Source organism: Trichomonas vaginalis, chromosome VI, assembly GCF_026262505.1.
Source record: "Trichomonas vaginalis G3 chromosome VI, whole genome shotgun sequence".
NCBI classification, from domain to species: domain Eukaryota; phylum Parabasalia; order Trichomonadida; family Trichomonadidae; genus Trichomonas; species Trichomonas vaginalis.
Genome location: NC_067208.1, coordinates 12,932,151 through 12,956,177, shown reverse-complemented (window position 1 = coordinate 12,956,177; position 24,027 = coordinate 12,932,151). Strand labels below are relative to the sequence as shown.

The 24,027-nt window shown below is 34.4% G+C and overlaps 10 protein-coding genes and 2 pseudogenes across 12 annotated transcripts, besides 4 other annotated features; 7 read left to right on the top strand and 5 right to left on the bottom strand.

Moving 5' to 3' along the window:
• Nucleotides 1–14,048: part of a mobile genetic element that runs on past the window's edge.
• TVAGG3_0855870 lies at nucleotides 491–1,073 on the top strand (annotated as a pseudogene). Its single transcript has one exon. A coding segment is annotated over exon 1 (583 nt).
• Nucleotides 1,303–1,965, top strand: TVAGG3_0855860 (uncharacterized protein; the record flags this gene model as incomplete). Its single annotated transcript, XM_051249500.1, has 1 exon — nucleotides 1,303–1,965. One exon carries the CDS (start codon nucleotides 1,303–1,305, stop codon nucleotides 1,963–1,965), a length of 663 nt encoding a protein of 220 aa, XP_051084975.1.
• On the top strand, nucleotides 2,546–3,460 carry TVAGG3_0855850 (organellar and viral DNA polymerase type B; the record flags this gene model as incomplete). The annotated part of the gene is made up of 1 exon (XM_051249499.1): nucleotides 2,546–3,460. The coding sequence occupies one exon, from the start codon at nucleotides 2,546–2,548 to the stop codon at nucleotides 3,458–3,460; it is 915 nt and encodes a 304-aa protein (XP_051084974.1).
• TVAGG3_0855840 (organellar and viral DNA polymerase type B) lies at nucleotides 4,305–4,919 on the top strand (the record flags this gene model as incomplete). Its single annotated transcript, XM_051249498.1, has 1 exon — nucleotides 4,305–4,919. One exon carries the CDS (start codon nucleotides 4,305–4,307, stop codon nucleotides 4,917–4,919), a length of 615 nt encoding a protein of 204 aa, XP_051084973.1.
• TVAGG3_0855830 (KilA, N-terminal/APSES-type HTH, DNA-binding family) lies at nucleotides 5,008–5,811 on the top strand (the record flags this gene model as incomplete). Its single annotated transcript, XM_051249497.1, has 1 exon — nucleotides 5,008–5,811. One exon carries the CDS (start codon nucleotides 5,008–5,010, stop codon nucleotides 5,809–5,811), a length of 804 nt encoding a protein of 267 aa, XP_051084972.1.
• TVAGG3_0855820 (uncharacterized protein) lies at nucleotides 5,846–6,322 on the top strand (the record flags this gene model as incomplete). Its single annotated transcript, XM_051249496.1, has 1 exon — nucleotides 5,846–6,322. One exon carries the CDS (start codon nucleotides 5,846–5,848, stop codon nucleotides 6,320–6,322), a length of 477 nt encoding a protein of 158 aa, XP_051084971.1.
• On the bottom strand, nucleotides 6,342–7,037 carry TVAGG3_0855810 (protein of unknown function, DUF4106 family; the record flags this gene model as incomplete). Its single annotated transcript, XM_051249495.1, has 1 exon — nucleotides 6,342–7,037. One exon carries the CDS (start codon nucleotides 7,035–7,037, stop codon nucleotides 6,342–6,344), a length of 696 nt encoding a protein of 231 aa, XP_051084970.1.
• On the bottom strand, nucleotides 13,004–13,198 carry TVAGG3_0855800 (protein of unknown function, DUF4106 family; the record flags this gene model as incomplete). Its single annotated transcript, XM_051249494.1, has 1 exon — nucleotides 13,004–13,198. One exon carries the CDS (start codon nucleotides 13,196–13,198, stop codon nucleotides 13,004–13,006), a length of 195 nt encoding a protein of 64 aa, XP_051084969.1.
• A 506-nt stretch (nucleotides 14,049–14,554) lies between the features above and the next one.
• Nucleotides 14,555–15,462, bottom strand: TVAGG3_0855780 (annotated as a pseudogene). Its single transcript has one exon. A coding segment is annotated over exon 1 (908 nt).
• An 827-nt stretch (nucleotides 15,463–16,289) lies between these two features.
• Nucleotides 16,290–16,437, bottom strand: TVAGG3_0855770 (protein of unknown function, DUF4106 family; the record flags this gene model as incomplete). Its single annotated transcript, XM_051249493.1, has 1 exon — nucleotides 16,290–16,437. A coding segment is annotated over one exon (148 nt), but the record flags the coding sequence as incomplete, so codon positions are not given.
• A 2,302-nt stretch (nucleotides 16,438–18,739) lies between these two features.
• Nucleotides 18,740–19,781: a mobile genetic element.
• A 1,632-nt stretch (nucleotides 19,782–21,413) lies between these two features.
• Nucleotides 21,414–22,857, top strand: TVAGG3_0855750 (uncharacterized protein; the record flags this gene model as incomplete). Its single annotated transcript, XM_001301506.2, has 1 exon — nucleotides 21,414–22,439. One exon carries the CDS (start codon nucleotides 21,414–21,416, stop codon nucleotides 22,437–22,439), a length of 1,026 nt encoding a protein of 341 aa, XP_001301507.2.
• An 80-nt stretch (nucleotides 22,858–22,937) lies between these two features.
• Nucleotides 22,938–23,064: a mobile genetic element.
• Nucleotides 23,065–23,472: 408 nt separating this feature from the next.
• Nucleotides 23,473–23,952, bottom strand: TVAGG3_0855730 (2-5A-dependent ribonuclease family; the record flags this gene model as incomplete). The annotated part of the gene is made up of 1 exon (XM_051249492.1): nucleotides 23,473–23,952. One exon carries the CDS (start codon nucleotides 23,950–23,952, stop codon nucleotides 23,473–23,475), a length of 480 nt encoding a protein of 159 aa, XP_051084967.1.
• A 16-nt stretch (nucleotides 23,953–23,968) lies between these two features.
• Nucleotides 23,969–24,027: part of a mobile genetic element that runs on past the window's edge.

Here is a 24,027-nt window from a genome sequence, read left to right as displayed (position 1 = left end):
CGAACGAAGAAGGATACAACAAACTCATTGAAATGGGAATGGTCGGTGAAAAGATGGGCTTTTTAAGCTAGACAAGGTATTTTCCGAAGTTCATGTAATATCGAAAAGGAAGTACTGGGATACTTGAAGACGGCACAGAAATAAAACATTGCATGAAATAAAACATTGCATAATTTTAAAAACGTTTTTAAAACAGTATATTTTTACATATATAAAATGCTTCAGGTTGAAAAACAAAGAACAAAAGTAGCAGATACAAAACCGTTAGACTATATCTTTACAAACGCTGGTAGGAATATTTCAGATGAAGAAATTTCATCCCGACTTACAGGTTTGACTATCCAATTCGTTGGCTTCAAAGTCCTTCAGATGCAAAGGCAATAGGATTTAGAAGAGTTTTGTTTTCAAATAGAACTAATGCATTCATGTTCGCAGTATATTTTCATGGCAGTATAAAGGTTCTGATGGTCTAATAGAAAAATTTGACGAAATGAAAATCTTTACAATTCGTTCAGACGAAAGTCTTGAAAAAACTCTAAATGACTTTCAAACTCAAATGAACAAATACTACTGGGAATTTCAAGAAAAATACGACTCTTTACTAAATGGAACATACTATCTGAAGCTAGAATACGACAAGATGAACTCCACAGTTTCATTTCAAAAGATTGAAATTAACCCTCCAAGAGATACAGAGTTTTTATATTGGGGAGTAGACAACGTTCTTGGCGCAATTTCTTCGGTTACTAAACCAGAACGAACCATTACCACCAGATGGTCCATTTAAATTTATACTTCCACCAGCAGATTTGACAGTTTATAGAAACGTGTTTGACCCTCAAAATGTCATGTGTCATGCAAGTTTCAGTTCAAGCAACAACAGTTTTCTATGTATCGGTAAGGACTTCTATGACTTTGCTTCTAAATTCTACGAACCACCTAGTAACAGTTTCTCTGACTTTCAAGTTTGGTTCACAACAAACGGTGTGCAGCATATAATACCACTGTACTATGACTTTTATCTCGAATTGTCTTTCATATACAACTACGGAAAAGTGCTGAAAAAGTATTGAAAAATATATTTTAGGTGAAGAGGTGAGATCTCACCTGTTTTCTCACCTGTTTTTTCACCCTCTTGAATTTTCATGAATTTCCTTAAGATAGAAAAAAAGTGAGTTAAAATGAGATTTTTATCGTTGTGGTCCGACGGTTAAGCCACAAACGAATGTCCGACGGTTAAGCCACAAACGAATGTCCGACGTACCACCAAAAAATATTTTTTATTTTTATTGTAAGAACAGTATGACAGTCGAAGCAAAAACGTTCACGAACAAATCTAATGGCGAAACATTCACAAAAGGCACTTACAACGGTATTGAAGTCTTACGTAGAGACAAGGATGGTTATATAAATGTAACAAAGATGTGTCAGCAGTTTAGGAAAGACTTTAGAAAGTTGTTGGAAAATAAGTCCTGGGAAGAGTATTATAAGGCATTTTGTGAAGAATATACCAATCGCCGGAATTCCGGCGATTGCTTTTTATACAAAATGCGTGCAGGAATTCCGGATGAAATCAAACAGGTTAGAGGAACGTATGTAGACCCAAGACTTCTAAACTATATAGCAATGTGGGCTTCTCCAAAATATTGTATAACAGTTGGAAAAATTATGGACTCCATAGACAAGAAAGTTCATGAGAAATTAGATGAAGAAGAACTTGAAGATACAGTAGAGAATGCAAAACCTTTGTTCGAAGAAGAAGTTAGAAAAAAGTGCGAAAAACAAATAGAACATGAACGTGAGATATGTTCTGGTTATAGAGATTCTCCATACGAACTAGACCAATGGGAACAAGAAGATTTAAAGAGAGAATTTAGAGAATATGAACTCGCTAAAATTTCATTAGAAGCTGCAGAAAAGAAGTTAAAAGTTTGGGGTCGTTTTGTACAAAAATATTGTGAGTAAATGAACCATTTCTTTTTATTGAATTCGGCAAAAATATATTTTAGGTGGAACCAGGTCCCTCGGTCATTTTAACTTCTCTGAAAAAGTGTGACAACATGACATTTTGACAACAACACAGGAGATAGATTTCTTCGTCAATGTTTTGTATAAAAAGCACCCCGCGGAATTCCGGCGGGTGGTATATTCTTCACGAAATGCTTGTTTTGTTGAGATTTCTTCGTCAATGTTTTGTATAAAAAGCAATAGCCGGAATTCCGGCGATTGGTATATTCTTCACGAAATGCTTGTTTTGTTGAGATTTCTTCGTCAATGTTTTGTATAAAAAGCAATAGCCGGAATTCCGGCGATTGGTATATTCTTCACGAAATGCTTGTTTTGAGGTCGAGCCAAAAATGGCTCCACCGTAGAAAACACACAAAACTCATTTTACTCAGCAAAAATATATTTTAGGTGAAGTGGTGAGATCTCACCTCTTTTTTCACCTCTTTTCTCACCCGTTGAATTTTCATGAATTTTCCCGAAATAAAATAAAAAGTTAGTTTTTTTAAAAAAAAATATTTTTTATTTTTATTGTAAGAACATGTTAGCAACAACTTCACCAAACTCGTTAGTCATGAACCCAACTTCAATGTTAGTAGAGATGAAAAGCTTCATTCCTTCTTCATATACTTTCGAAACAGAAATCCAGAAGATAAAGCAAGAACTTCTCCAAGGAGATTTAGACTGTAGTGCGAAAGATGAAACAAATGAAGAATATCTTTATGAAATGCAGGATATTATTGACCATCTACCTAAACTTCCTGAAATACAACAACAAAAGCTCACTATTCCTGAATTCGATGAAATAGAAGTCAAAGCAACTGACTCAGTAGAAACCAAGAAGTTCATACGTAAGGTAAACTATGAGTTTCTTGGATTTCATTGCAACCACAAAGTCATGGACAAAGACTGCGATATGGTATATAAGAACATCTCTGACATATACAAATCTGAAGAATTTAAGACCTACGACAACTTTGTTTCGTTAGTTGCAAAATGTGTATGGCAGATAAGAGATAAAGATAAAAGAGGTAAGGTATGGAACGAACAGATAAAACCAGCAACTTTTGAGTTAAAGAAAACCATTGACGCCTTAGTTGTACTTGCAGGTCAAATTTCAATGTACAATGCTAAAATGAACCCACAATGTTCAAAATGTAAAGCAGCAATGAGGAAATATAACTACTCCGTCAAAGAGATAGAAAGAATGCGAAACGACTATGCTGATTTAAAGGAAGAAGCAGAGAAACCAGCAGAAGATAAAATGGACATGTTGACATTTCTGAACAAAAACTATCCAACAGCTGACGATTTCCTTCTTTCAGATGTCAAGAAGAAATATAAAGAAACATTCGGCATTGTTAAAACATTCGATATCCTCAGCGAAGAAATCGAAGCTACAAAACTGTTTAGGATTTCAAATATACATCGTACAATTCATGTAAAACGCTTGTGAAAAAGAGGTGAGAAAAGAGGTGAGAAAACAGGTGAGATCTCACCTCTTCACCTAAAATATATTTTTGCCGAGTAAAATGACCAAATTTCATTATATAACTGTTATGAGTGACGAAGAGAACTTTGACACTTCGTAAAAAAATCCCTGAAATCATATCTTTTATACAAAATTCAAGAGGTGAGAAAAGAGGTGAGAAAACAGGTGAGATCTCACCACTTCACCTAAAATATATTTTTGCCTGATTTACACTCATTGACGATGAAATTCATGACAAAACATATACGATGAAATCTATTTCCTGTGTTGTTGTCAAAATGTCATGTTGTCACCATTTTCAGAGAAGTTCATTTGACCGAGGGACCGAGGGACCGAGGGACCTGGTTCGCCTAAAATATATTTTTGCTGAAAAAAATGACCAAATTTCATGAATTTCCTCATATGTTTGCGACCGGCGGAAAACCGCGGGTCGAGATTCCGTACGAAAATCGTAAAAAAATTCTATGAAAATCGTGGAAAATTGCGAGTGGGAGAAAAACCCTGGTCGCCAAAACTCATGAAAATCGTAAAAAATTGCGAGTACGGAAAAAACCCTGGTCGCCTAAAACTCATGAAAATCGTAAAAATTGCGAGTACGGAAAAAACCGTAGTCGCCTAAAACTCATGAAAATCGTAAAAAAACTCTATGAAAACAGTGAAAAAATGCGACCCCGACTTTTACAGGGGTCGCCTAAAACTCATGAAAATCGTAAAAAAACTCTATGAAATCATATCTTTTATACAAAATAAAAAAATAGCGTTAGTTTTATTTTTTTTTATTTTTTTATTTTGTATGTAAGAACAGGAAATGACAAACACTGAGTTTGAAACAGTTAAAAAGATAGACAATGACACCAAAGTGGTTAGAATAGGTGATTTAAACGTAAGATACTCAAAGAAATACAAAAAATATTCTTTGTCAGACATTTTAACACTATCTGAAGGAAAGAAAGCACACGACTGGGTTAAAAATGCTTCTACTCAGAAAATTTTGACAAAAAATCCTGAGCTTATGATATCGGTAAGATTCTATGGAACAAGAGCATATCTTATAGACAAAAGTCTTATACCAGTAGTTTTGTTCTGGATTGACCCAGTTGTTGGATATAATTTCATAACATATGGTTCATTCGATACGGAACGTTGCAGTGAAGGCTTACTTTACATCGTTCAGAAACCGAAGGACTTCAATACAAAGAGATATAAGATAGGAAGAACATTTAATATAACTCAAAGATATGACAGTATAGTCAATAGAGTTAAGGTTGTGTTCGTTAACGATATGAGAGCTGCTGAAACAGAACTACTTGAAAAGTTTGAGAAAATGTATGGTGCTCCCACGAAAGGTAAAGAAACGTTTGAAGTAGATGAGATCGACAAAGCTATAAAATTATTTGACGAAGTTGCTGAAAAATACATGTAAAGCGTTTATTTTTGGTCTTTTGTGAAAGCCAGAAATTAACGCTAATTTTATTTTTTTTTATTTTTTTATTTTGTATGTAAGAACAGAAATGTCAACAACAGAGAACACAACAACTGCTATCGTTCATGAAGCCATAAGTGAAGAATATGAGTGGGTTCAGTTTAACAAACAGTTACGTCTCATTCGTTCGGTCAAAGATGACATGTACCAAATGCAAAGTATTTTGACAGCATGTTTTGCTCCAGATACTAAGAAACCACAAGACTGGTTTAGGAACCAAAGCACTATTGAACTATTAAATGAAATTTCTCTAGACCGAGAATTCTCGGTCTTGCATAAAACACATGAAAATCGTGAAAAATTGCCAAACGGTTTGAGAGGATATTATGTACATAGACTTCTTGTAAATAATGTGGCACAATGGGCTTCAGCTCGCTATTCATGGTATGTTTGTAAACTTCTTGACGAAATTCATAGACAAGAACGTGAAGAGCTAGAGAACAAGCTTGAAGCAAAAGACAAAAACATACAGAAAAGAATACCACGTTCGGTACCAAAAGGAAAGGAAAAGAACTATAAGTATATGATTTACACTGAAGAGATGGAAAATGAAGAAGACAGAGATATGGTTATGTTGCATTTAGTCAGAAGAAACAACAAAAGCTTTTACGACCTTGCTAAGATTTACAAATCTGACAGAAATTGGTTCTATCGCGAAAACTTACCGATTTCAATGACACCGAATGAAGATGTTAAACAGATAGTTCAAGATACGTTACCTCAAACACACTATGATATGAAAGGTTGTACAATACTTACCTTCAAAGAAGATTTGCCATTACTGAAGGAAAAGATAACAGAGTATTTTGACAACTTCAAAGAGGAAGAGTAAATGAACCATTTATTTTTCAAGCTTGACACCAAAGATGGCTCAGGTAGCTCTATCAGGTAAATTGTCTTGTCCGAGTCCTTCTGGCATTCCGAGTCCTTCCTTCTGGCATTCCGAGTCCTTCCTTCTGGCATTCCGAGTCCTTCCTTCTGGCATTCCGAGTCCTTCCTTCCGACAGAAAAAGTTTTTCCTTCTGGCATTCCGAGTCCTTCCTTCCGACAGGAAAAGTTTTTCTTTCCGACAGGAAAAATTTTTTCTGTTGTCCGTCCGTAAACCATTCAAATTTTCGAAAATTGAGAACTTTTTGGCCGACCTTCAGAAAAAGTTTTTCCTTCCGACAGGAAAAGTTTTTCTTTCCGACAGGAAAAGTTTTTCTTTCCGACAGGAAAAGTTTTTCTTTCCGACATTCCGAGTCCTTCCTTCCGACAGGACACAAACGAATGTCCGACGTACCACCAACCGAGTCCATTCCAAAGCCAGAAGAACCGACAGCCCCAGCACCACAACAGACTAAGACTCAAACACTTACATTTTTACGCTTGACTTTTTACAATTTGAACTTTGTTTGCGTAGATATGAATTCTGAAAGAAGTATGAGGGTCTTGTATGACTTTGTACTTCTCCCATAGTTCATGTCTGTCAAACTTACCTGCCATGGACTCTTTCATAAGTTCCATGAAATCGTCTTCGGACAATCCGGGGAAAAGTATAATATCAGTAAGTATTCTCTTTACATCCTTACTTAAACTCTTTGCTGTCTGTACACAAATGACAACTGAAATGTTAAAGTGTCTGAGCTTCTTAAGAATTCGACACATGTCTTGTTCTCTATTCTTTAACAAAGGATGAGAAGCAAAGTCATCTAAGATAAGAAGACATCTGTGAGGGTAAGTCTTCCAATCGTAAGATTGCAATTTCTTCGAAAGGTACTCAATCTCTTTCTGTTTGTTTCTGAAGTGTTTCTTCTCTAATATTCTCTGCATTTCCTCATTTGGGTCTTTAAACTTCGAATTGACATACTCATTTATAGCATTGTACTTCAAAACTCTTCTTTGGTACTTCTTTATCCAATCTAACAACTCAGAGTCTTTTATACATACTAACTTAGACTTTTTTATAATATCTTTGAACGAATTGACGGTTTGGTCAAATTGACCCGAAGTACTACAAATGACTACTAACTCATAGAATGGGTTCTTCTCATCTAGTTCTTGTTGTTGTGCAGCCATTTTAAGATAAGTGAAAGTCTTACCCGACCCAGGTGGTGCGATTAGACCTGTTATACCATTCTGAGCAAATAGGAACTTGTCATGTATGGGTTTTATCTGAGCATTTTCCAACTTCCTCTTGTTCTTGTTTAAAACATTCTCAAATTTCTTGTCAATGTCAGCAAACTTTTTTTCTAACATATTTTTAGAAAAATTAAAATTTTTATCTTTTAGGAAATGTCTAGCGATTTCGCATCTATATTCGAGACAAGCTTTTCGACAGCAAAACATCTGTCGACCATAAAATCTTACATAGTGTAAACAAGAAAGGTGAATTTGTTCTAAAGTTCTGTTTCTGGGAATATGAAAGAACCATAAAACCTTAAGCAGAGAAGTCTTAAAATTTGTCAATGACAGACTTGTTGACAGAGATGACGCCTCTTGGAGAGATGAAGTCCAACAAAACTTCTTAGAATGCAAAGAAGACACATGCGCTGTTCTTGAAAATGAATAGAAAACAGAATAGAAGAGCTATTAAATGACAAAGCACTTTTACAAAAATATGGTTTGAGAAGTTTGACATAACTCCACAGAAGAAGAAGAGAGAAAAAGAAAGAAAGAAAGTAGAAGAAAGAAGAAAGAACCTGAACCAGTTCCAGAGAAAAAGAAATTTGACATGTAAAAATAAAATTTTATTTTTAGAACATTTCTGGGTCAATGTCAATGTTCTCTTCCTCTTTAGGAGCAAACCCGGCTTAGACTCTAAAATCTTTTACCCCAATTTACCTTGAACTTCAACTATCTTAGACTCATAATATTCATAGTCGTCTGCTTTCTTTGGTTCATAAGGTATAAAAGTTTGTATGCTTTGCCTTCTTTAAGGTTTGAGAACCTTCTGTCAAAACTTTCTTTGACTGTTAACAAACTTCTATGTCTAAGTCTTCAAATTTCGCACCATTTTTAGTCACAATAGCAAACTTAACTGGTTCGATGTTCCAAACTTTGTCAAATGAAGACTTTTCAAATGGTAGAAGTAAACATTCAAATATGTGAATGGGTTAGTTCTTCTTTAAGTCCTGACATGTACTTGTTTACTGAGATGAATTCGTCATCTTTTCTATCGGATAAAAAAATATTTTTTTTTAAATTTACTCAGAAAAATTTTCTTTGTATATACACCATTCTGAACATCTAAAAGACTTTTGACATTTGCCAAGAATGTTCGTTTAGACGCTGTCATATAACCATACTCTTGACAATATTGTTTATACGAATCGTACAATGACCTTTCATCTAAACACTCAAAGTCAGTTCATCTATGAACAGTTCATATACACTCTTGTTTGCTTCTAACAATGTTTGTCTCTCTTCGGTATGTGGAATTTGTCTTGGATTGAACTTAGAAATATCTAATGTCATGAAATATGAGAACAAGTGGTTGTAAAAGTCAGATGTCAAAGTTTCTGCTAAGTCGTCAAAATATGTATCTTGCATATGAGCTCTGACGTTCTGAAACTACATATCTTCTGTCAGAACTTTCTAACTTCATCGGAACGGCATTGTTTTGAAACCATGACGAAGTTTGCAACATTTTCACAAACTCTTTGGTCTTTATATTTTCTTTCAACAACTCCAACTTTGTCTGTTATAAGACTCTTCAAGCATCTGAGTTCAAAACTTTTGTTGTATCTATACTTTGAAGTTCGTTACTACTATAAGTTTCATATTCTCTATTGAAGAGTTAAATTTACCGCAGATGTTTTCTAAGTTTGTCATATTCGGGTTCGAATAGCCCTCTAAACAGTTTGCATAAGATCTGTAAAGAAAGTGTTCTTACCTGTTCCTTGTTTTCCAATTACAATGAGAGCAGTTCATTTTTAGCACTTGGATGTTGTAAGATGTTTGCAAACCAACATAAGATATACTCATAGACTCTTTCGTTTCCATTGCATATAATTTCTTTGACATGGTCTAACCAAGCTTTCTATAACATTTTCTTTCCATTCTACTTGTTCGTATTTATATCCAGTGAAGATAGAATAGAAGTTTGGAGAAGTGTATAGAACTTTATACCACGAATGAAAATCTTCTAACTTTGACAATAAGATATCCCAAGCATCTAACATCTTCATGCCAACTTGTACGACTTTTATTTTCTTAAGTTTCTGTCTACATTCTTGTTCTGAAACTATTGTCGCTCTTGGTTTGTTATAAGGACAACATCCCATCTTTCATGACATAACATTGGGGCAGAGTCGACATAAATGACTAAACGTTTCAAATTCTCGACTGCTTTGTTATAGTCTCTAAATGGACACATATTTCTGAACGCTTGGAAGTCATAAAAATCTGAAACGTCTATTCTGTACATTTTTATAAAAATAAAAAAAAATATTTTTTTATTCTTGACTTTGTTGTTGCATTTGTTCCATTTGTTGCATTTGTTGTTCTTGAGCTATTTGTTGTTGAAGTTGTTTCTTGTAGTACAATACTTCACCAGTTGCATCTTCCAATTCGAAACTTTCTGCCGTCATTGACAAATACATAGACATAAAATTTTACAGGAACAAAGTTGCGTCAACTAAGGTTAAGTTTATGTTTCTAAATGTTTGAGTTTACTAAAGCTGAAAACTCTGCATTCGAATGAACAATAGGCAAACCAGCAGAGAAAGTGTTGTTTATACGCATGAGTATCTTTGGTCATAGTAGTTCTGTCGACATTCGAATAGCACTTTGAACCTAAGTTTGAAACAATATATAAAATAGGTGTGCTTAAAGTCAATGGAACAGACAAAACCTTGTTATGACACCTTTTCCTGTTATAGGAAACTGTTGGTAGTAAAAACCAGATATAAGTTTGTATTATAGCTCATATCGTTTATACTAAACTCAGTCGACATCCAAACATAATGAAACCTGCTCTAGTTGCAGCACATGTTACATCCGTCCTTAAAGTATTAAATAAGTCAACAAAACCTGTTGGTGGTATATCTGAGTAAGTATCTCAAAGGAGTATTTTTTACCATTCACAACAATAAAATCTTCTGGTGTCAAAAGAGCAAACAGGCTTTAGTCGTCATCGTGTTTAAGGTCAGTTTACAATATCGTCCTTGAGGACTTTGTAAGTTTGTTGTTATAGAATTATATGACTCAGGGTTTTTAGTCGTAATAGTATAAACCACTATGTCTTCTGCCATTTACATATATTTAAAAGTTTTTCTGAAAGTGAAAGAACTTCATCTAAACTTCACATGGCGTTTCTTGAAGTTCTCTGTCTAAGAAGTTCAAATATTTTGTAAAGACATAGAACTTTCCTTTGTCTACACGAACAAACAAAACAGGGTCTTTTCATATCGTTCAAAAGTGTGTAAAGTCCTTTACATGAAATAAAGTCTATATTGTTTTTCTTCAAACATCTTTCAAGAAGTTTTGACATTTTACTTAGCAAACAAACTTAATGAAATGTTGTGGTCGTCAAATATTTTTATGACGTCTGGGAAACTATATTTTAAGTTCAACCGTTTCACCTCCTTTCATAACGTATATCTTGTCAATGACATTGTATGAAACACCACAGCAAGCAATGTCGGGTTCTATTTCTTTGATGTTTATATCGTCTGCCTCTGTCAAAAGTTCAATAGTTCTTTCAAAAATTTCATGAGTGCAATGACATATGAGTTCACTTTTACAGGGTTGTGTTCGACCAAGTTTAACATTAGACCTAAAGCTTGACAAATCTTCTCCTGAGTTTTAAGTTTGTCTTTAAGTTGTTGGTAGTCGTTTCGAATATCTGCAACAGAACTTAAGTCTCTGCTAACTTCAGGGTATGTTGGTTGTTCTTTTACAGGAACTATTGTTATACCATCTTCGTCTTCGTATGGTTTCCCCACTTCAACATCTCTGTCTTTGACATTGACAACAACACTTTGACTGTTTGTTTGAGTTGGTGAATTTAACTTCACATCTGCCACCGCCATTAAACCTTTTGAAACACTTACGCTTCTATTTTTCGGAAATGACATTTTACTTAGAATAAAAAGATGGACGTATTTGAGTATCTCTCTTCGAATTGAAGCAGAACAAAGTTTACACACACAAACAATACAAGTTCATTGACAGAGTAGTTCTTTACACAAACAATGGAAAATGTTATAGAATAGCAGTCTTTGCTGAACCAAAATATTTTCAAAAGCAAAGAAAGTTGGTATAACCGAGATGGTGAAAGTTCTTGACGTTGACAAAAATATAACTTCAAAAACTGACCGATATTACTAAAGGAAAGTTTATAATACAATATTATGTCAAAACTGGCGTACTGTCAATATTTGACGGAGAGAAGTCAGTTCAAGAACAACTTACTGACCTGCTGCCAAAATCTGCTCGATGGAAGCTGTCGTTATACCAATCTGAGGAGCCCCAGCAGGTTTTCATCGAACGAATCTTCAAAAGAGCATCTTCCGTGAAAAGTGCTATTGGTTTTGTAAACTTCTTTGCTTTCAATTCATCTGGACCGTCTCTGTCACCAGTATATTGTATTGAACTGTACCAACAGTTGAAATACCACCCATAAAGTCTTCTGAGTCAGCAAATGGAATGCCAAGCCAAAAGTTTGAACGGTCTCCATTTGTATATTGAGTTTTTTGACCTCCTGTATGAGTCCATACTTTCACATATGGCATAATAGAACTTTGCATTTCAGGGTTAATGGTTGTTGTGAAGTTGTTGTTAAAGTTCATAGCATCTAATGTCAAGTTGTATGACCTCATATCCTCAACTGTAGAATATTCTTCTCTTGGATAATATTTGCCATCTATGTTTATATGATATTTAATACCAGGGTTGTAGAAACAAGAATAGTCATTTATAGTTCGTCTGAACAGTACAAACATAGTATCTGCATGTTTCATTGCAGTTGTTAAGGCAATATCTGTTCTTGCACCTGGGTCAGCACTTTGGTTTCCAACTTCACCTGCAAAGTCTTTGACAGATATTTGGTGTATAGGGAACATAAGTGGAACTGCAATATATTTGGCAGCTAAAGCATTTGAAATATCTGGGTCCAACATATAGACTGCAAGTCTGCTTTCTATTCTCTTGCATTCAAACTTTTCGCATGTGAACTTAACTGGGTCCCAAGCAGTTCCAGCAGCATTGAAGTAGTAGTTACTTCAGTGTTGAGGTTTGAGAAACCAAAGTCTAAGTCAACTTTGTCTTTGCAAAAGTCACAGAACTTGGCTCCACCAGTTCCAGCTACAGTAAGAGTGAATGGGTCTTGCGTTGGTGCAATGACTAAGTTATTTTTGCTTGGAGTAAGTTCGATAGAAATTTTTCCTGCCCAGTTTGGCAAGTATCTTAAAAACCTGAAGATGAGGAAAGATGACAAAGGAACTCTAAGTTTCAGTTTTACTTTGGTTACTGCTGCTGCATTTTGTCCAGAAAGGTTAACATAAACTCCTGGAACGTTAGGGTCAAGTCTTCTTATTTTCTCAATAGTTGCATACTGGTCTGTTTTCTCTAGCTTGTGGTTGTACTGAGTTCTCAAAGCGAACCATTCATAGTTTGCCCATGTTACTGTTTGAACTAAGTCAGAGTTAGAATATATCTTATATCCCATGAAAACTTCTGGAGCATATTGGTATCCGACATAGAAAATTCCATTGCAACCTTTCTTGTCAGACAACTTGGCAGAAGGTTTTATTTCAATGTCTTGTTCCACGTATAAGAAAAGTTGTCAATAGAAATTATATGAAACCTGTCGCAAGCAATATCTACTGTTGTTGAAGAACCTTCTCCAAACTCACCTACGTTTCCATAAGAAACAGCAGTTGTATATTCGTAAGTTCCAGGAACTATTTCTGACCTTCTAATGGCATTGTCGCATTCGTTATACCATTCGGAAACATTTCCATTCATGGCATCCAAAACTGTTGGCGTTATATTCTGAGCGGCGTACATTTCATATGGGTAAAAATATAGAATAGTTGGATTTATATGTCATAATAGAACCCACGTGGACCAAGCTTTACTTTCTTCCTGACTGAGTTTTTAACTCTTCTTTTTCTTTCATTGCCACTACTTTCACTAGATGAAGTTACTTCTTCACTACTTTCACTTTGTTCTACTCTTCTCTTCTTCTTTGGTGTCGCTTTTGGTAACTTGCCCTCTGCTTCAAGTTGTTGCATCTTTGCCTCATGTTCACCTAGTATGTTGTAAATTTCCCATGTCCTTTTGCCTTTGGGCTCTGGTCCCATCTCAGGTAACCTATATCCTAGAAAGAGTTTGTCATAGTCTGTATTTGAGTCTTCGCGTATTGTTTGCATGACTCTTTCCTGAGTTTCCGGTTCAAGCTCTTCAAACAGTGCCTGTCCATATGGAATATGCTCGTTTCCAAATATATGTTTTTGTAGCCATTCTGGTTTTCTTTCCATGTTACCAATAATATCCTTTGTGAATGGGAAAGCTTTTACCCAATGTTTCAGTCTTGCGTCATTTATTTCTGTAGTTGGTTTTATTTTGTCAAGGAACATGTTTTTCAATACTAACATTTCATTTGGTACTGTCCATTTGAGTTTTCTTAAATATTCATCCCTTCTCAGTTCATTGTCTGCAAAGTAAGTTTTTATGACATTTTGTAAACTTTCGTTTGCAAGGTCATGTACAATAGGTTCTCTTCCTTCTCCCTCCCTAACTTTCTTTCTAAACTCTTCACCAAATATACCATCTCTATGGTTCTGTGTAGTTCTTTGAGATAAATGTTTTAGAACGTCAGGTGTTATATTTCCATCAGCCATGTTCATTTCATACTGGTCCAAAATATCTGCATGTTTCATATCTTTCAATGGCATTAAAAGCCGCGCTTAAAATACCAGCTATATCTGGTTCACCATTGACTTCCATTGCGTCTACAACTTCTTGGAATTGTGGTTGTAAGTTTATGAACCACCTATCCGGGTTAGCTTTATGACCCCATCTCATTGTAGTTCCATCGTCTGCAGAAACAAAAGTAGGTTTGTTTCCATCTTGGTTAGGTTCTGAATGAACTTTAAACAATGTTTCATTCTATATGTTTCTTGAAATTTAACCTTTTATTTTCACCGAGTTCATCCGAAGATTGAACGTTAAATGCTCGTAAGTAAAAAGGGTTGTTGTATTTGTGTACATTTTCTTTCAGTGCTTCCATTCTATGCTGAATATTTTCATCTGGTGTTGGAGTCTTTTGTATGTCGGCAAACATTTTTCGATATTCTTCTACTATGTCAGCCGAATTTTTTTTAGACTCTTGAAATATTCCATATTCTCCGCATACTCTTGTTGAGGGTCAAGATTTTTCGGCTGTTCCAAATCTTCATCTAGTTCTGTGAAGTTAGTTTCCAAAGGAAGGACTTGTTCGTTTCCTTCAGGCTCTTCTAGCTGTTGTTGCTGAACTATTTCTTCCATGTCTGGTTGTATCTGAACTTCTTCCTGTGGAGTTTCTTGTACCTCATCTGCTGGCATTTCATATATTCCGAGACCGTTTTCAACAAGTTCCCTATTTAAGTCATTCGCATTCATAAGCCTTTGTTCTTTCGTTCCGTCTCTATTTTTTACGCGTTTCATGAAGATAGTTGAATTGTCATTTAGCTCTGACACCAAATATCTCGGAGTAAATTCGTTCATGTCATTTGGATGATATGCTATTAAATCATATCCCTTTGCGAGCTTGTATTTTCCAGGTTTGAAATTATATCCCATTTGGTGCTGAACCATAAAGCTAAATAGGTTCGGGTCAGTATTTCCTTCCTTGAACTTTCTAATAGCTTCTTTATATCTGTCACTAAAGTCAATAGTATCTGGGTAACCATAGTCTTCTTTAAGCATTTTTAAGAATTCTTGGTTTCCTTGTTCTCTACTTCTTTTATGTCCTTGCTCTGTTTGTGGTTGTTGTGCAGGGTTTTGAACTGTTGGTTGTTGTGCAGGGTTTTGAACTGTTGGTTGTTGTGCTGGTTGTGGAGGTGGTTGTTGTGCAGGGTTTTGAACTGTTGGTTGTTGTGCTGGTTGTGGAGGTGGTTGTTGTGCAGGGTTTTGAACTGTTGGTTGTTGTGCTGGTTGTGGAGGTGGTTGTTGTGCAGGGTTTTGAACTGTTGGTTGTTGTGTTGGTTTTGGTGCATGCCTGTGTCTGTGTCCATGTGACGATGTAAATGTTTTAGGTAGTCCTGGTGCAGGTGCTTCTCTTGGAGGGTTTGGTGGTATATAAGTTCCACTAGCTAGTATATAAGTTCCACCAGCTGGCACATATGTTCCATCTGCAGCGTAATGTCCTACCTGACTTTTCGTTTTTAAGAAAGCATTTACTAGGTCTTTTGGTCTGTTGTAACTCTTTTTCTTGACTTTTCACAACAGTTGCTCTAACGGCGTCATAGGCACTTTGAACTGCCTGTCTCGTTGCTGCATCTGTTATTTTCGTCATATTTTGTGCTACTTCTTTTAACTCTTTGTCGAAACCTTCAGACTTCAGTTTCTTTCCAGATGAGAAGTCGTTCACTTGTTTCACCTTACTATGAAGAGCTTCGAAGGCGTTCTTAAAGTCAGCATTTGTTAAAGCTTCATTTGAACTGTCTTCATCCGCTTGTATTTTTGTCCTTATTGACCCTATGAGTTGGGCTGCTTTGGCGTTGGCTTGGGCATCTAACCAGTCATTGTTAGCTTTTATATATTCTGCGCTTTTCATTGCCTTTTGGATGGCTGCGTCGTTATTTTTACTTTCTTGTGCTAAGTTTTCATACTGTACGGTTTGGTTTTGCAACTGTAAAAGTTTTTCTGCCTTTACATTTGCTTCAACTTCCTTTTTATACTCATCGCTATCCATATATGTCTTCAGGGCTTTTTGTTTTATCTCTTCATCTTTCAGTATTTTATATTGAGTAGTATGGTTTTTCAAATTTATGACATCTTGTTCCATTTTTGCTACTTCTGCTGCTTTTTCTGACACTTTTTTCGCATATTCCTCTGTACTTAGTTCTTTCAGTTGTTCTTCTTTCTTCTTTTTCTCTACGTTTAACTCATTGAGTTTCTTTGTGTGTCTGTCATATTCTAGTTTCTTTTCGTTTTCACCTATTTGCTTCTGTATGTCTATGTTTGACTTTTTGACATCTGCTATTTGATTTTTGAGTGAACTCAAATTCATTTGACTTTGAGGGTTATATGCTGTTCCGTCTGCAGCTCCACCATAGCCTGCCATTTTCGCTAAAAGTGCCGCTCTTAAACCTCCACTCTGTGCACCAGTAACTCGGTTTAAAAGCATAGGATTGCTTGACATTTGTTGCAACATAGTGGGGTCATTCAGCATTTGTTGTTGCAACTGTTGTTGTGGTGTTAGTCTTACTATTGGATGTTTCAATGCTCTCTTCCTCTTACGTATATTCTTACGTAGCTTACGTGGCATTTTAAGTGAAGTTAAAAAGCGGTTTTATACTAAACATCTTCGGGGCTAGAGGGCACGAAGTGCCTGGAAGCCCCAATACCTTTTTTTTTTTTTATATTGTTCATTTTTATTTTTTTTAATTTTTCAATGCATACGATAATTTTTAATTCAATTTTTAAACGAATGTTTTGATGGGATGAGCTTACTGAGCATAGGCTCATCCCATCAAAACATTCCCTTAAAAACTCTGGCCTTCATCGAGGCCAGAGTTTACAATTCATCAGCTCAGAGCCAAGTTCCTCGACTGTCGTCCTCATTAGGCCCGATCCGAGAGGAACTTGGCTCTTCATTAAAATCACAAGCTCTGGCCATTGCTAAGGCCAGAGCCTGCAAATACAATCCTCAGGACCGATTTTGAGGGAGATCGTCCACATCATTGACGATCTCCTCTCATTTCGGCCCTGAAAGAAAGAAATACACAGGCTCTGGCCCTAGCAAAGGCCAGGGCTTCGCTTACTGTCCTCAGGGCCGGCTTTCTCAAATGCCGTCCTTATCCCGGGCGGCAGGAGAGGAATCCGGCCCCGGGAACATCCAAATATGAAGTTCTGGCCCAAGCAAAGGCCAGAGCCTGCAAATACAATCCTCAGGACCGATTTTGAGGGAGATCGTCCACATCATTGACGATCTCCTCTCATTTCGGCCCTGAAAGAAAGAAATACACAGGCTCTGGCCCTAGCAAAGGCCAGGGCTTCGCTTACTGTCCTCAGGGCCGGCTTTCTCAAATGCCGTCCTTATCCCGGGCGGCAGGAGAGGAATCCGGCCCCGGGAACATCCAAATACGAAGCTCTGGCCCAAGCAAAGGCCAGAGCCTGCAAAATACTCAATGTTCAACAATTACAAATCTCATGTCACCCAGAAAGCTATGAAGGAAGCCCTTTCTCTAGGTTAGGACTTCCTTCATAGCTTTCTGGTACTGAGTGGAGTGGTTTTGGCTTCCATTGCCGCTCACTCCAGTAAGATCACGAGATTGTACAAAAGCCACGGTAAGTGCATTCCAACACCATAAATACACTTGCCGTGGAATACGGTTGCGAGTGCCTGCTGCTTCAACCGAGATTTGCAGCAGACACTCGCAATGATACACTCGCAATGATCATCATAAGCTGGGAAATGGCCTTTTCTCAGGTCAAAGCCCATTTCTCAGCTTTATGATATTGAAACGAACATTTTGAGAGGTTATTACTGTTTTTTCCCGGAATCATCTTGAGATTCCGGGAAAGTCATAGCAAGTGTAATCTATTAGCATAGATACACTTGCTATGACATATATATGCCAGCATCTGCTGCTTACCCCCAAATAAGTAGCAGATGCTCGGCATCACATCTTGAGATCCTTATTATCTGCGTATTTTTCATTTTAATATATATAATGTGTGTGTCTAACACAAGTCTATATGCGCCATGTAAAATATACACTAATACACACATATTGATCATAATTAATAAGATATCAAACTATAAAAACTGAGATATTACTATAAACTATATGTATTATTATTATATAGGTACCATACTATAAGGTCATATGAATATTATTGAAATTAGACACACTTTATATAATTTTATAATGTGAATAACTTGTGTCATAATTTTTTTTACGTAATTCCTACACGAAATGATCGGCATTACCCTAGTCTATCTGCGTGCAAAATACCAAGGAACAAATCAAATACTCACCATATCTTTTTTAAAAAAGGTCCAATCGTTGTATGGTGATTTTCACCTCACATGGCACAACCCCAAAATTTAGAAAACTCCAGCATAAGTTAATGCCGTTTGGGTTCTCTGGTTCCTTACTGGGCAGAGATGAGAAATTAGTTTATATTTGGAGTAGATTTGATGTATACCTACCCAATTAGAATACGCGTTTTGTAACTTCAGAAAAACAAGTCTTTATATATTTATTGATTAAACTCAACATCATAAACAAAATTGCATATAAAAAAATGGACTCCAATTCAAAAAATGTGAAATGTGAATTGCTATATTCAATTTCTTTTGCAAAAATTTTAGTAAAATATTAATCTTTGATATATTTTTTGGATGTGTCAAAAAAATTCTGAAAACTCCTTTTTAACGATATTCATGTCAGGTTAGAAAGGATGTGAAAAATTGAATGCAACATCTCACATCCTCGACCTTATTTGAATGCACTCAGGTGAGGTGATATCGATCTGACCAAAAAAATCTAGCGTATATGGGAGAAATTTTTATCGCTCACAGTATCTTGCAAAAGTTTATATCAAATTGAATCAAACATTAAGGGTGCACACAAGAGGATCATGTAAACTTCAGAATTTAGAACCTTATTTTTAGGCATTATCTTGGCTACCTATTTAGGCTCGAAAAGCAAAAAAATATCAAAAAATACAACTTGACTCCATTATGACCCTTTCATGGAGGTAGTTTTTATCCGCTAGTATTTTCCCTTTGAATCTCTTTACAATTCGAAATCAAATTCAAACCTCAGTAGAAGAAAGGAAGAATCGACTTACTACGGTTGTAATACGAATAAATACATATATTTAATTATTTTTATTTACATAATAATTGTTTGAAGCTCATATTCCAACAAATTTTTAAATAAAAACATTAAAATGTTGAAAATGTTCATATATTTTAATAGGTTTTTGGCACTTTATTGAGGAATTACTACATACATAGTCGAACTGAACTTGATATTTTGAAATTTAAATTATTTATCAAAATTAAAATTTAACTTGAAATTTATAATTATTTAGTCATATTTTGCATAATTCTAAGTAGATTTTGTAAAAAGTCAAGAAAGAAAAATTTTAACGTGCTTTATTTTTTCTTTTTTATAATAATACATATTATTATATAATTAACATATTCATAATGTTTCACCCTTTCAAAAATATAATCCTCCTCCTCTCAAATAAACGTACATACGGGTGGCCTCTTTTTTCAAAAAATTAAAATTTGAAATTTTGGGCTCAAATATTAGAGATTTTTTCAACCTTCAACGATATATGTTGTCTATATCAGACCTCCTTTCTTTTTGATACTTAACATTGTTCCTAAATCTTAGCCGTTAATGCTGTTCTGAAAATATTTTTTTTTCGAAAAAATTCGAAAAAAATTCTTAAAATTCAAAAATCCCTTAATTCCTGAGGATTTTGGAAAAAAGTTTTTACATGAACATGTGTATATTATATGAAGTATATTGATAAGGTAAAAATCAAATTTTATTGCATATTCATCGAGAAAATAAACTAACGAATCCCTCAAAATTGAGAGGGTAATCCTCCTCCTCTCAAATAAACGTACATACGGGTGCACCCTTAAGTATATCAATAATGTTTTCTTAGTTTACATATTATTGATATTTGTATCATGCTGAAATGTGAGATCAATTCGATTGTATCATCGCTTATCTTGATGTGGTAAATTTTTGTCATTTCAACTATAAATGGAATAATTATAGGTTCAAAACGAACAGTGTAAATGTCGTCGAACATTTCAATGCATACGAATTTGAAATCAATATGTGTATCTTCTACAAGGTACTGATCAATGTATGATTTAAATTTTTAGAAAATTATCTCTGTTTTAGTTTAATAAAATAATATTGCGCGGTGAATTTGTATCTCAAAATTATGTAACTGTATCGGTAACAACTTCAAATGTCTTATTGACAAGATTTGTAAAAAAAAATCAAAAATATACTTGAGATCATATAAATGTGCTCTTCTCTTTATAACGTAAGAATTGATCAAAGATAACATGTGTACTACTGATTGATTTTGGAGGATTGCTATGATTAGAGACGATTTGATTAAATAATTCAATGAAAAATGGACTATTTGATTCATCAATTAGGAGATTCGATTGTTTGTATTCGATTGCACTTCTGCATTTGGTGAATTAGTTGTATCGTAAATCAAGGAAAGTTAATCATCTGCTGTGATACTCTTAAAAAATTAAAAGAACGAATTTTTTTTCTAAATACAATTAATGGCATCAGATGATTAGATTACTTTTTTAGAAATCATCAATCAAATTTGGCATATTTTTGAAAGAATATCTAAAGACAAGACACCCAATAAGAGTTTTTGTGCATACGGTTCTCGGGCGCCTATGTCACATTCACAAAGGACTCCGTCTTTATTAGCAAACTCAGAAGAAATGTTTAACTAAAAAAAAATTATTTCATCAAGACTAATAAATGTTTTAAAAAAGCAAATCACATCATTAACATATCAGTTTTAATTACAAAACTCAACGATACATAACAAATTTCTTCGAAATTTAAATTCTCATTAAAAAATTCTTTTGATACAAATTAAATAGCTACATATTCGATTTTCCCATTGATACGAACTTATTGTTTTCATTCAAGATTTACAAGAAATCAAATACTTATTTCACAACAACAAATATCTATTTTTACTCAAACACGAGCATGTATTTACTAATAAATTCATGTTTTTACATCATTACATTTGACAATACTATCAAAACAACCCCAAAATCAAACTAATTTTCGATATTCTTTATTCAGACCAGAGAATTCATATAAATCATCGATTACTCAAATTTAAGTATTCATTTAATGTAATAATTGTTAGATATTAGGCGTTTTATATAAAATTCTCCCTATTTCAAATTTTCAAGCGAATTAAGTCGATATTTCATACATTTTATAATATACAAATCATGTGTAAGTACAATAGCTTTAATTATTTACAATATTGATCATTTTATTACGAAATCCAAAAATTTAATCAGCAAAATCGATGTTTTTATATAAGATTAGAATGATTTACATCATTGTTTCCATGCACTAGCTGTTAAAATGCTGATGACAGCTAAAAGAATCGCAATTTCATAACTTGAATATAAGATTCAAATGAATCGGCATTATTTGACATTTACATCATTGAAATGTCAAATAATGCCGATTCATTTTTTTGATGAAAACAATGAAATTCAATCACGATTTTCAGATAACAGTATCAAAACACACATCAACTATGAATAATTTACACTTTGATCAATCACCTGATGATGTTTGGGAACTCTTTTACAATACATCACCTAATCCAGAACCAATTCAAGGTAAAAATGTTCCAGTTACATCAACGAATAATGAGTGTTTCTTATATAACTGTATATTCATCACCATTACAACTAATAGTGCCATTTATTTTACGAATACAAGAAATAAATTTCTTAACTCATATTGTTCATTTACTAACTGCAGCAGTAATACAAATGGTGGATCTATCTACTTTAACTGTAGTAGTTCCATTGTCCAATACCGAACATGTGGCTACAAATCAAAAACAAACTCTCAAGAAGGACATCATTCATATGTTGAATTAGTTTATAATTCAAATAATAAAAATTATCTTTATGAAAGTTCTTTTTATTTATGCGGAAATTTAGAAAAAAGAGCAACAAATCTTCTTTGGTATGGAAATATTGAAGTTAAATCAATCAACACAAGTTTCTGTGAAGCAGGCTCTGGCTCAGGAATATATCTAACTGTTCCAACAAGTCTAAGTAATGTAACATATTCATCATTTTGTAACACAACATCATATTATAAAATTTTAGAATTAGATTGGGGTAACTATAGTTTTAATTTTTGTAATGTTTTGAACAATAAACACAAAGAATCTAATTGGGGAACATTCTATGCAGGTGGATCAACTGTTCTTATTGAAAACTGTTCATTTCTTGGAAACACAGGACCAGGAAAAGAATTTTATCAAGATTATTCTGGTTCAATTACAGTTAAAGATTCTTTCTGTGACAGAATAGATAAAACATTTCAATTAGTTACAACAAATAATGTTGAAAATATATATTCTATTCATAATCTTTCTCACTTTTCATCATATCTGTGTGAAGCAGAGTTTCCTATTATAGATAAAAAGCCTATGAGATCTGCTTTTGATTTATATCATCAATTTTCCTTTAGACGAAGGCGTTAATATTCATGATTTATGAATTTATATAATCAAAAAATTGTAATTAAAGACCATTATTAACGAAAGCATTCATCAATTGTTTAATATCAATTGAAATATGAAAAACTTTATATTCAAAAGATGATGCGGCTTGATTTCTCAATTTAATTTTCAAAGAGTTCGTATTTGTTACAGTGAATTTAAATAATTAGTACTGATATAGTAATGCAATAATATCGGGAACATGGCTCTTAATTTCGAAATAGGTTTTCTTTGTAAGGCATCTAAGTATTAACAAACTGATATTTCAATAAAGAGTTCAATATTATAATAGAAATTTGCTATGACAGAAAGAATAAAACTATAGCAAAAAGAATTATTGTTATTTCGATGATATTTTGTAATATTCTTCGTTTACAAATGATTGGACATTGTATCTTGGGGAGATGTTGGATAATAAATTTAACGATTTCTTATTCAATTCTATTATATCATTGCTATCTTGAAGTGGAAAATTTTTCTTAAGAGTGCACTTACACCTGTATTACATGTCCTTCGATTCAGATGTTTAAGGTTAATTTTCAATGACACTTCACGCCATTTGTCAGAAATTTGAATTAAAGTCAGATACGCGTAAGTGCACCCTTAAGAACATTTGTCATTACAAGTATAAGTAAAGACACTCAAGATGCATTTTTGTCATTCAATAATCTATTCTCTCGCTATTGCAAACAATTTCAAATGTCGCATTCAATTTCTGTGTAATACAATATCATTCACTAGGATCAGTTTATTCATAACTTTACTCACTTTTCAACATATTTCTGTAAAGCAGGATAAATATGCTTCCAATACGTAACATCATTTATCATTTTCCTTTAGACGAGTGCGTTAATTTTTCAAGGATTTATTATTATCGTTTTTTATTATTAAAAATAATTTTTTTACAAAAAAAAAAATTAAAAAACTCATTTATTTAAAAGAAGATTAATAATATCTTCGTTCTTTGTCTGGAGTGCGACGTCTTTAGCTGTGTGTCCTTCGCTGTCAACAACACTCAAATCGAGGTCTTCACGAGAAAGAGAACTTTGACAACTTCGATTTTTTCGTTTTCAATAGCGTTGAAAATAGGAGTTCGCTTCATCAAGTTCTGACGGTTGACATCGACATTTTCGTGTTGAAGCAACTCTTCGACGAAACTAGTTGAGCCGCATTTAGCGGCAACATGGAGAGGTGTCCACTGGATTGAGTCGACGCAGTTCAAGTCAACGTCATCTCGATCGGCGAAAAGACGGATTAAGTCTGAGAAATCATTAGATGCAGCGATGTGAAGAGGTGTGAAACTAGAATCATCAGGAAGTTGTGGATTGACATCTTTGTCGTTCAGAAGACACTCAACGCACTGTTTGTGGTGGAGAAGAACTGCGTAATGAAGAGCACTGCGATTCTTCTTGTCGACGATGTTCTTCTCGATGCCTGGAAAACTCAAGAGAAGTTCTAAAGCTTCGAAATGTCCGTCACGAGCTGCCCGGATCAATGCTGTACGTGATGAGTTAGTTAGTATACAAGTCTCGTGTACAGAGGCACTGCGTTCCTCCGTACGCAATACTTG